Source organism: Elephas maximus, chromosome 13, assembly GCF_024166365.1.
Source record: "Elephas maximus indicus isolate mEleMax1 chromosome 13, mEleMax1 primary haplotype, whole genome shotgun sequence".
Taxonomy (NCBI): domain Eukaryota; kingdom Metazoa; phylum Chordata; class Mammalia; order Proboscidea; family Elephantidae; genus Elephas; species Elephas maximus.
This window is the reverse complement of record NC_064831.1, coordinates 47,578,107-47,590,145: the sequence shown is the minus strand read 5'-3', so window position 1 is coordinate 47,590,145 and position 12,039 is coordinate 47,578,107. Positions and strand designations below refer to the sequence as shown.

At 43.9% G+C, this 12,039-nt stretch overlaps 1 protein-coding gene across 4 annotated transcripts in view; it reads right to left on the bottom strand.

Annotated features, from left to right (window-relative positions):
• CGNL1 (cingulin like 1) overlaps positions 1 to 12,039 on the bottom strand; it is a 189,597-nt gene that overhangs the window by 85,443 nt on the left and 92,115 nt on the right. For all 4 annotated transcript variants that reach the window (XM_049905311.1, XM_049905309.1, XM_049905312.1 and 1 more), the window contains one exon: positions 10,897 to 11,109. In XM_049905311.1, coding sequence (XP_049761268.1) covers positions 10,897 to 11,109 — 213 coding nt within the window. The remainder of the gene's footprint in view (positions 1 to 10,896; positions 11,110 to 12,039) is intronic.

Genomic DNA, 12,039 nt, shown 5'->3' with positions numbered 1-12,039 from the left:
ACTGAACGGAGGTTCCAAAAACTGTATTGACAATTCCATTCCCTACAGTTAGGAATTGATCCTGACTATTTAATATCAAATCTCCTGAGTTGTTTACGCCTGTTCCCTGGGTCATTCCTTATTACAGGTCAGGCTTTCCTCCTTCCACCCAGGGGTTAAGGCCTGTGTAGGATCAAGCAGGGGAGCTTGATGGTGGTGAATTAACCACTGGTGGTGCAATGGTTAAGTCACTCAGCTGCTAACCAAAAGATTGCTGGTTTGAACGTACCAGCTGCTCTGAGGGAGAAAGATGTGACAGTCTGCTTTCATAAAGATTTACAGCCTTGGAAACCCCACAGGGCAGTTCTACTCTGTCCTCCAGGGTCAGTATGAGTCAGAATTGACTCGATGGCAGTGGATTTGGCTTTTTGGCTCTTCTGTTGCTTTTCCTGAGGCCAAAGAACGTTTTCTACCACCCTTCTCCACTCAGTTAAGTCTCAGCACCTTCTCACAACACATGTGAGTGTGCTGTGGTTTTCTGGGTCATCTGCGGGCTGGGGGTACCCTGCACCAGGCCCCATTGGAGCTGCTAGAAAACACCTGCTTAAACTGATCAGGCTTCACAGCATCTTCACTGTCAGCTGCCCCACCTCTCCCTGCGCGAGTCATCTTCCTAATGTAACTTCTCGTGGGCACGTCCTCCTGCACCATGACACTAATGCCAAGCTGCTCTCCAAAACACAGCAGCAGGAAGTCACCACCTGAGCCCTGGAAGGAGGGGTCCTTTAATTCCGCCGTCCTAACCAGGAAAAGGAAAGACCCTTGACATAAACGTTCTATTTTATTAGACCCAACCTCTAGAAATCTTAACTAGAAGCTAACTGATTTTTTGAAATATACCCCCAGGTCCATACTATTTCTGTATCTTGTATTTAGACAATTTGAACTTATTAATAAAGCTGATTGCTCTGTTTTACTGAAAGGGGTTGGGTGCAAAGTCAACAGGTTCCTGTTGTGCTAATTCCCAGAAACTCTACAAAGCCCTAGGAAGAGAACTTACTTTTTTTTACTCCTAATCCTTAAGCGAAAACCCTGGTGGTCTAGTGGTTAAGAGCTATGGCTGCTAACCAAAAGGCTGGTAGTTCAAATCTACCAGGCACTCCTTGGAAACTCTGTGGGGCAGTTCTACTCTGTCCTATAGGATCGCTATGAGTCGGAATCAACTCAACAGCAGTGTGTTTTTGGTTTTTAGAATTCTTAAGTATTTGGTACATATATGGCACTTAGGGTTGAGATACAGAATGGATGCTCTATTTCTCGCCTGAATTTTGCCATACAAAGCTGTAAGCCTTTTCTGATCTCCTACACTGCTGTTGTTGTGCCCTGTCACGGCAAACCCGACTCATAACCAAAAAAAACCAAACCCACTGCCGTCAAGCCGATTCCAACTCATAGCGACCCTATAGGACAGAGTAGAACTGCCCCATAGAGTTTCCAAGGAGAACCTGGAGGATTCGAACCGCCGATCTCTTGGTTAGCAGCCGTAGCACTTAACACTACACCGCCAGGGTTTCCAGTCCCTATATGGCCATAGAACCGCCCCATAAGTTTTCCTGGGCTGTAATTCTTGCAGAAGCAGATCACCAGGTCTCTTCTCCTGTGGAGCTGCTGGGAAGGTTCGTACCTCTAACCTTTTGGTTAGCAGCTGAGTGCTTAACCATTGTACCACCAGGGCTCCTTATGCCTCAATTACAGCACCTATAACTCTATAGGAAACCCTGGTGGCGTAGTGGTTAAGTGCTACGGTTGTTAACCAAGAGGTCTGCAGTTTGAATCCACCAGGCACTCCTTGGAAACTCTACAGGGCAGTTCTACTCCGTCCTATAGGGTCGCTATAAGTCGGAATCGACTCAATGGCAGTGGGTTTGGTTTTGGGTTTATAACTCTGTAATTGCCTTTTTACTTGTACATCTTTCTCCCCATAGGACTATAAAGACCCTCAAACCTAGAAACCACATTTTTCCCTTCCTTCTACCCTCAGTGACCAGCACCGCACATAAAATGCACTCAAGCATTTGATCAAAAGCATCCAATTCTTGGACTTTTACTCTGTCTCCTAGAACCTGTAACAAGAACTCTGGGGAAGCTCAGTTTAAACACCAAGAGTGTGCAGTAAAGCCTTGTTCTATTTACGCTCGTGCTCACGAAGGGCCCTTAGAAAGCTTATCAGAGAACTGAAAGCAGGAATGCAAACAGAGACCTGCACACCAGTGTTCACTGCAGCACTAGTCACGACAGCCAGAAGATGGAAACAATCTAAAGGTCTCTCAACAGATAAATGGATAAACAAAATGTGGTGCATACATGCAACACACTTTACTCAACTATAAAGAGAAATTAAGTCCTAAAACATGCTACAACATGGATGAACCTTGAAAACACTGTGTTGAGTGAAATATGTCAGTCACAAAAGAACAAATACTATGCTTAAATGGAACTAGCAAATGCATATACACGCAGTCCCGGGGTACAAACGAGATACATTCCTAACTGTGCCTTAAGTCAAATTTGTAGGTAAGTCTGAACAGGTGCATACAGAACAGTGGTTAGGAGCTTGGCTGCTGACTGAGAGGCCAGCAGTTCAAATCCACCAGCTGCTCCTTGGGAACTCTTGGGCAGTTCTACTCTGTCCTAAGTCAATTCGACGGCAACGGGTTTGGTTTTTGTTTTTAGCGCAAGAAAAGCTCGAAGGCTTTCCAACGATTTAAAAGCTACACGTGCAGCAAGTGAAGGTGACTGTGATGAAGAACCTGTTGCCAGCAGGAGTTGGTTCGATCATTTCAGAGGAAGGACAAATTTACAGAACACTAAAGGGCAAGCAGAAGTTGTCCAAAAGTCGGACGTTCACAACCCGGGGACTGCCTACAGACCAAAGCTTGTTAGTGGTTACTGGGGTAAAAGGGAAGGGGAAGGCAAATAGTTGCTTAGGGAGCACTGGGTTTCTGTAAATGGTGGTGGAACAATTTGGAAAAGGGTAGTAGTAATGGCAACGAGTTATATGTGTTAAAAATATTGAGTTGGCGAGTATGATGTTTTACATGTACATATACACACACATGTATTTTTAATCACAATTTTTTTTTAAAAAAGGCCTATCAGTCATCACCTCCTAGAGTTTTCTCACAATGGACACTGGCCTTCAGGACCCATGTGGCACCTGGGATCTGAGCTACAGCATAGAGCTCCAGGGCTCTGACAACATTTTCAAACTGAACATCCTAGGACACCACACTAAGGCCTCTTACTCATCTACTTTTTAAACAATACCAAATGCAGAAGAGTGATGCAATTGGTATAAAAGTCATTTCTGACAAATAATAATAAGTTAGAAAAAATGAAAGGAGAGAAACCTGTTTAAACCTTGAATCTTATCTATTTTACTTTTGCTGACATAAAGTTCTATTACTCTAGGCACTTTTGAGTCTGTGGGAAAGAGACATTTTCCTTTTCCTGGGTACCAGGCTGCAAACCCCACTTCTCCCACTCTCAATAGTTGTTATTCTGCGTAAGCTGATCATGTGAAGTAAAAAAGCTGAGGAAATGGGAAATTTTATAGTTTGTCTGGCTAACCTGGCTCCCTCGGAGAAGACAGAAATGAGATTTTACACTGAATTAGCCATGTCTTTAGGGAGGCAATTCCACTGATCCTAAGATTAGCACTGGTTTTACCATCTGACCCTGGGATGACCTTACACTTTGAGGGCAAACAGCCAGGAATTGGTGGGAGAGGGGAGGGACAACTAGAAGTGACGTGAGAAAGGCTGCCGAAGCATACACCCATAAAACTGAGTGACCTAAAAGAAAATACACAGGCACGATTTAAGGATAGTTTTGGGGAAAAAAGGTTTTGCTTTTTTTTTTTTTCACTATTAGTGAATGTGAATAAATTTCTATGAAGGTTTACACAACACAGGGGTGTAAAGTTGGAAAGACTTTACCATGCGTGGAGCAGAGCCAGGTTAAAAAGTACAGAGGCTCAGTATATAAATACATAATGCAAAAATAGGCTGCTTTGAGAAGTTCCTCAAATATATCATTAATTAAGCCAAATGAAACACTCTTCCCCGGCTTCTCCTCTCGCTGGACTTTGCCACCTCTTTTCAAGTCTCTGTGTCGCTTTTCTTGCCTTCCTCCTATTGGCTTAGCCTCCTTTGTCTTCTCTTTGTCCCCTCAAGGCACCATTTCCCCTCTTGGACTACCTCATTCCTCCACCCGTTGATTCACAGGTCTATAGGGCAGCCACCGCCGTTAGCCACATTCACCCAGCAGCCCCCATGAGACCCCAATCTCTTTGCCCGCCCAGGTGAACTCACTAGCTCTCCTAGCAAGGCTTCCTTCAGGCACCCAGAGGCAGAGTCCTGGGATTAGTTTTGTCACTTCGTCCCCCTCACCCCAATCAGCACTCCCCTTGTGGGGTCTTCTCGGTCTGTCCCACCTCTCCTGAGCCCCAGCTGAGGCTCATTCCTCTTCACGCCTCACTTCAAACCATTCTCCCATTTCCAACTTCTCCTACCTGGTGGCGTAGTGGATAAGTGCTACGGCTGCTAACCAAAGGTCAGCAGTTCGAATCCATCAGGTGCTCCTTGGAAACCCTATGGGGCAGTTCTACCCTGTCCTATTGGGTCGCTATGAGTCGGAATCTACTTAATGGCAATGGGTCTTTTTTTCCTACCTCCAGGCCAGGCCACTACCAAGTAAGGTCTCTAATTAGGTTCCCAGTTGGAAAAACATCAACTGTTTCTCCACTGACTACCAATTAAAAACCACTCTTCTCATGGCATTCAGACGGGCTTCACAATCGGACAACCTCGCCTCTTCTACCTTAATTCTTGTGTAGTTCTTTTTTAAAAATATATTTTTTAAATAAAAATAAACTTTTTATTAAAGAAAACTTCAAACATCCACAAAAGTAGACAGGATAATCTAATTACCTCTTGTCTGCCCCTCACCCAGCTTTAACATTTATCAACACACGACCGATGTTTCACCCACAGGCCTGCCTACTTACTGCCCCCAAAACGGACTGTTTAAAACAAATCCCTGACAACCTAACATTTCAACCATAAATACTTCCATATGTTTCTCTAAAAGATAAAGAGTTTAAAAAACACTATTACCACCTCTAAAGAACTTGTTGAAATAATTTCTAAATATTGCTAAACACACAGACAGTATTTGAACGTCCCCAGTCATTTTAAATATTTTTCGTTTGTTGTTTCACACATGGTTTGTTTCATTCAGCATCCAAGAACAGTCCAAACATTGGATCAGGTGTTCTGTCCCTTTGTTGTTTTTACTGCTGGGTGCCAATGAGTCAATTCCTACTCATAGAAACCCCGTGTGACAGAGTAGAACTGCCCCATAGGGTTCCCTAGCCTCTTATCTTTACAGGAACAGGTGGGCAGGTCTTTTCCACCACGGAGCAGCTGGTTAGTTCGAACTGGTGACCTTTCAGTCAGCAGCTGAGCACTTAACCATTGCATCACCAAGTCTATTTAATCTGTAGCAACCTTAACTTGCTCCACAAGGCTCCAGCCTAGACACACTTTCCCACCTACAAGGCATTGCTTAAGCATGTCCTCAGCCCCATGCCCAAATTACGTGTTCAATACATGTTCAGTTCACCTTTCACAGTCCAACTCAAATACTGCACCCTCCGTGAAATCTTTCCTGATTGTCACCAGCCCTCTGCCTGAGCAGAATCCCTCTCCTATAGCACATTGTCTCTGCCTTGCTTGGGGCATTTACTCTTCCCTATCAGAAACCCTGGTGGCGTAGTGGTTAAGTGCTACAACTGCTAACCAAAAGGTTGGCAGTTCAAATCCACCAGACACTCCTTGGAAGCTCAATAGGGCAGTTCTACTCTGTCCTATAGGGTCGCTATGACTCAGAATCAACTCAATGGCAATGGGTTTGGTTTGGCTTTGGTTTACTCAGTGGTCAGCCCGAGTGTGACTTCTCTCCCCTCAGTCTCCTGAAGAGCAGATTCTATTTGATTTCTATTCACAAGCTACACAGAACTTAGCACCAACCCCTGCAGGAGATAACTGCTTGGTAAATAAACTTATAAATACTGTATTTAAAAGTAATACAAATGGAGAAGAACAGCAGAAGCAACTCGTATACCTTCATCCTCCCTCCTCTTCTCCCTCATCTGTTCATTGAAGAAGTATTTCTTCTGTAACCATTTTCTGTTGGGCACCCTGAAAGTGCCTAATAGCCCCGAAGTCAGATGATGCAGTACAAAAATAAAGTGGCTCTTTCATCATCCTTCAAATACCTACGGCTTTAGATACAAAATTGGTCCTTCCAAGATCAACACTAATATGATATTATTCCCAACAGACAGCTCAATTTCGTGAAAAGACAAAACAAAACATTTTCATTCATAAAAGAGACTCCAACACAGACTAATGCCTGGTCTTAGAGATTGCCCGGGCCTCTGAGGGCAGCTCCACTTTTGTTTTCCCATTCCTCCAATCCACAAACATCTACTGAACACCTGTTAAGAGTAGGCATACCAAGGTAGAATATGATGATGGTCCTTGGTATGGCAAGAAAGATAAACCAAAAACAAAATTTCCAGTAGCATCAGGTCACTATAAACCGTAAGGTCTAAGAGGTAACCAAGGAATTTTTTAGAGGAGCTGGAATTTGAACTGAGACTATTCTCTGAAAACTCTTAAGAAACAACACTGTCTTGTGCTTCTCTTTTGCACAAGAGTTGGAGATAGGAAGGGTCAGGAATGAGAAGGGGAAGCTAATGGCTGTGGACTGTCTTCATTCTGCTTCCAGATGGGAGACTCATTCACATCCATTTCCCCAAATGGGTTCCAACCACTGCTACAAACTCAAGGACAAAAAAAGAGGTCATTTCCTTTTCAAAGCTGGAGAGAATATAACAGGACACGTAATAGAAAATTATGTTGTGAAATAAAGTGCCTAAGTACTCAAGGGAGCCCAGGTGGCACAGTGATTAAGAGCTTGGCTGCTAACCAAAAGGTCAGCTGTTCAAACCCACCAACCGCTCCTTGGAAACCCTATGGGGGCAGTTCTACTCTGTCCTATAGGGTCGCTATGATTAGGAATCAACTCAAGGGCAACGGGCTTGAGTTTTTTGGGAAGTACTTAAGAGTCCTTTAAGAGAATGTTTGATTGATAGAATCCCCTTTGTAACAGACCATGAAAAGCCATTTCTCTAGTATGAGAGAACTTAAATACCTCACATTATAACTCAAACCACCCCAGCTTTACTGGTGCGGCTTAACTGGCTCTGCTGAATGAGGAAACCCTGCATAACCAAGGCATTCATGAATTCTCTCCTGTTGAGCAATCAATTCTTAAAAAGGTGTGGCTGTTTGGGTCTAAAAAAATATTTTCACAGAGTATCTGTTTGGAAAACCTGTAAAATGTTCTTGACATAACGTGCTGGTTTTCTCCAAACGTTCTGGTAATTTATCCCGTGCTCAAGCTTTCAAGCCAGGATGAAATGTTTGTTATCTGACCATGGCTGCATAGCACTTTAGAGGTTCTGGCCCTGGGGCAGTGGCAAAAATGAGAAAACCTGCGAGGACAGGAGGTTGGGCTGCTTCCTAAGACTCACCAAGGAAATGAACTTCTTAACGACAAGGGAGTTCCTTAGAGAAATCTCAGCATTTAGTCACCACCGGGCAGGTCTTCCCCAGGGCAGGGAAAGGCTAGCGCTCCACATTTAAGAAGCACTCTTTGCTAAATTAAAATATTGCATTTAATTCACTCTCCTCCAAGCATTTAATAGGATAATGTAAAATTCTATTATATAATACCAACAAGTAACTAATATTAAGACAGCATCTGTCCACTAAGTTAACACAATTTTTCCCATTAAATATGGTTTTATCACATTTATTCAGTAGCCACCTTCAGAAACATTAGCTAACAATCATGGCCCTCTTTAAGAAATTGCAGGGAAACTAAAAAACAGAAATTCAGAGTAACAGCAGAGCTTTCTATACCCCTTCCACACCAACATTAAAAAGAATCCAACAGAAACCACACTCAGAGACTCAGAACCCAGCTAGGAGGGTCCACAGATGCGGCCGTGTTGTCAGCCGCTATGCTGAGCACAAGGCGCAAAGATCACACACTGTTGACCTGCAGGTAGGCTGGGTTTGGTCTATGTGATTTATTTATTTATTGAAAAAATGCTCAAAAGTTAGTAGATCTCAGATTAACATCCAGATATCTGACTTCTCTTGAAAACTGAAGGATCTAGCGGCATGGTCCAGCATTCCTCCAGCAGACACTTCCAGCTGCACTACAGACGCAGCTGACTCTACGGCAGAGCACACTTTCTCACTGCCACAGTCACCACCATACCCTACTGCCAGCCCGATAACACTCACGTGTGCTTCCCGTCTACCCCAGAGGCATTTGAGTGTGTCACTCCAAACTCTTGGGGAAAAAAAGGGGGATAAAAATGGCACCTGTGCTCCACAAGTTCAGAGTCTACTGGAGGAGGCAGACATGAAGATAAATTGCAACATGGTGTGATACATGCCACAGTAGGGGGATGGCCGGTGTGCACAGAAACCCTGAGTAAAGTGCAGCTAGCACTACTGAGAGAAGCGGAGGTACCCGGGCACCTTTACAGGAGACAGAACACTGGAGAAGCTCACACCACTGAGATGAGTGTAGGTATCTGCGCACCCTTCCAGGAGACAGGATATTGGACAAGGGTCTTGAAGAATGAGAAGTGGTTGACTAAGCAGAAGAATGGGAGAAAGCCACACTATGTGTGCAGAGATAAGGGGACTCAGCAAATTGGCAGTTTTCCAGAGACAGGGTTAGGCAGAGAAGGGGCTTCTATTGCCTACCATGCTTCTGTAATTTTTAAGTGAAGTCTGGGGGCAAGTGAGTTATTTAAGAAGAGGCTGACATGATCAGATTAGTTGCTTTAGGGAAAGGCGCTGTGTAGCCTATGTGTAGACTATGACCTGGAGCAAATAACCCTTGCTGGCATGTACCCCATTGGGTGCTAAGATGAATCCCTTTATGTTAACTTCCTGGTAGTGTTCAGAGAATCCGCACTCTCAGACAATGATATGTGTCTTGGCTAACCTATCTTTTACTTCTCTCACAGGTTAGTGTATGTCAATGCAAGTATCTTTCTTGAGCTGGCATAATAAAAATGACGTAAGCTAACACACAATGTAGTCCTTCAAAAGAGTGAAAATCAATGGCCTAAATCTCTCCAAGATGATCTCGATTTCATGCAAGAAAGGTATCCTCTTCTGCCTACCACTTTTCCTGTCCCCACCTATCTCTCTGTGACAGTAGAAGAACAATGAAATATCATGTGGCTCAAGTGTGGTGCGATATTGTTTTCCTCAGAATCAAATCACTAAAAATACATGTCTAAACACTGTCCTCAATGACCCACCCAGAATATGCCATGTTAACTCAAGCTTTGATCCAAGGTCTGGTGGTGGTAAAGAAATGACAGGCCAAAGGAGAATGGCTTTACTCGGCAGTCTGTCAGGATGTCCCCAGTGAAGCAACAGCAAACAAAGGCCAATAACAAGGACAAGAGGCTACTGCACAGAATAAAACAAGCCGGGAAGAACAGGCATGTCTCCTCAAAACCGTGAAACCTAAATCAGTTTCCCTTTTTTCCCTCAGATTAAATCTAATCTCTAAAGACTAAGACAGGCAAATAAAGGAGTGGCTTTTTTCCCCCCCCAAACTGTCTCAAAGTTATAATAATTCAAAGAAGACTATTCCCCAGACTTTTCATTGTTGCTACAAACAAACCCATCTTTCATTTCTTGTCATTTGTAATTGCCATGCTGTAACTGAAAATCAGTCAATCACCACAGAGCTTAGGGGAGACAGCTAGCTCTGAGCTGTCACCGTAATCATCACAGAATAAACAAATAATATCAAGTGTTCTCCTTCTTCATCATCTTTAATCTATATATTCCAGAGAATCTAAAAAATTTATACTTCGTTACTGTCCTCCTTCTCTAAAGATAGTGTAAAATTTCAAAACATTTTCCCCTTCAAAACACTGCCTTTCTCTTGCTCAATAGTGAACGTGGGGTCTGCACCAAAAGACTTCAATATAATTTAGAATCTATCTGTAGGAGCCAAGAATTCAATTAAGAGAAAAATTATTTGAGAAGGATTTGGACAATTCAGCCAATTAACTTTCCTATAATATTGCTGAAAAAGGAAACTGAATTGTCTAACAAAAGACTACACAAGTCAATAAGGACCTGGCTAGGGCAAGGGTGAAAGATTCCAGAAGTCTGGGTCCCCTCTGCAATGCAGCCTCATTAACAGTCCCACAATGCCCTGGGCTTTGGACCTGCGGGAACACCTAAGAAGTACAGCTCTCCACATGTACTGGGCTACAGAACTCCAAGAGTTCATTTGTGGTCCTTTAAATCCCACTTCATGGTAGTACTGGAGCCCTGGTGGTGCAGTGGTTAAGTGTCTGGCTTCTAACCAAAAGGTCAGCAGTTCGAATCCACTAGCCACTCCTTGGAAACCCTATGGGGCAGTTGTACTGTCCTTTAGGGTTGCTACGAGTCAGAATTGACTCAATGGCAACAGGTTCATAGTAGATACTAGAGGACTTTAACCTATATCCTTAGTAATTTTTTAAGTTTATAAACTTAAAAAGCTCAGCAGCAGAACTGCCGAGCTTATTCTTTGTTGGGAAGCTCTAATTCCATACTCTAATGAAACCAAGTTGCACTCTAATTAAAGGAAGGAAAAAAGTTCCCACTGGTGGGGAAAGGCGGTCTCACCCTTTCGTTGGTTCCCTCTCCCGACGAACCCTTTGGTTCGATGGGGCCACTTCAGGTGACTTACCTTGGTGGCCTCTTCCACACTCTCCCTCAAGGCCTGCAGCTCAGCACCGTATTGCTCCTTCAGCTTATCCATCTCCTGGTCATGGCTGGACACCTCTTCTTTCAAAGCGCCTTTCAGGGCAGTGAGTTCACGCTCCCGCTTTCTCAAGAGGTCTTCTTGCTCTTCTTTGGCGATTAGTAGATCTTGCAGATCCTGTTTTGCCTGTAAGAGTTCCTAAAGAAAGTAAAAACGGGCAGAGAGGTGAAGACTAAACACCTTTGTCAAGAGGGCCATCCACACTGACAACACACTCTCACCTATCCTTCCTACCCTCTTCTTCCTCACACTACCAAACCCACATAGGCCATCTCTTTCTCTCTCACTTCAGTTCTCAGAGGCCATCATTCGTCTTGATTTGTCTGTCTTAGCTTTTCTGAGATTTGATTAATTTGAGGGAGAAAAAGGAAACTGGTTTAATTTTCATGGTTTTGAGGGGACATGTGTGTTATTCCACCTTGTTGCATTTCCGTGGAATGGCCCGTTATCCTTGTTACTGACATTTGTGTGTCATTACTTCATCAGGGACATTCTAACTTGTTGGTCTCCCTGCTTCATACACACCTCGAATCTTCCGTGTGGTCAAGCCCTAATCTATATTCCCAGTACTCGGGATGACCTGCTCCTTCCTTCTATCACACTTGCCTGCCTGAGCAGAGGACAAGGCTCACACTTTCTCCTCCTCAACTGTCAAGAGTTCACAGAGAAAGTCACAAAACTAGGACAACAAGTTCCACTACAAAGCACATTACCTAAAGCCAAGTATGTCCTGCCAAAGGCTCAGAAATTCCTCTTAATTCAACATCTTTGTTGTATTCAGCACACCACTTGTCCCAGAGCTTCTCAGCTCTCCTAAGCTCAGGACTTGCCCACTTGGCAGACTTTACACTTGAAGAGGAGACTTGAATGCCTCGGCTTCCTCTCCTCCCCACCAGCCCCTGCAATCCATGCTTTCTCCACCCAAAGCTACTTCACAGAGAATGAACTACCCTCCTCTAGTCTGCTCCAAGTCCTTACTCCATCAGGGATCCTTCCTTTCTGACATTTTGTTCTCTTCCTTTTACTTGAATCCATGCCCTTTCCCTCAGGACACAAGAGTCTACTGGG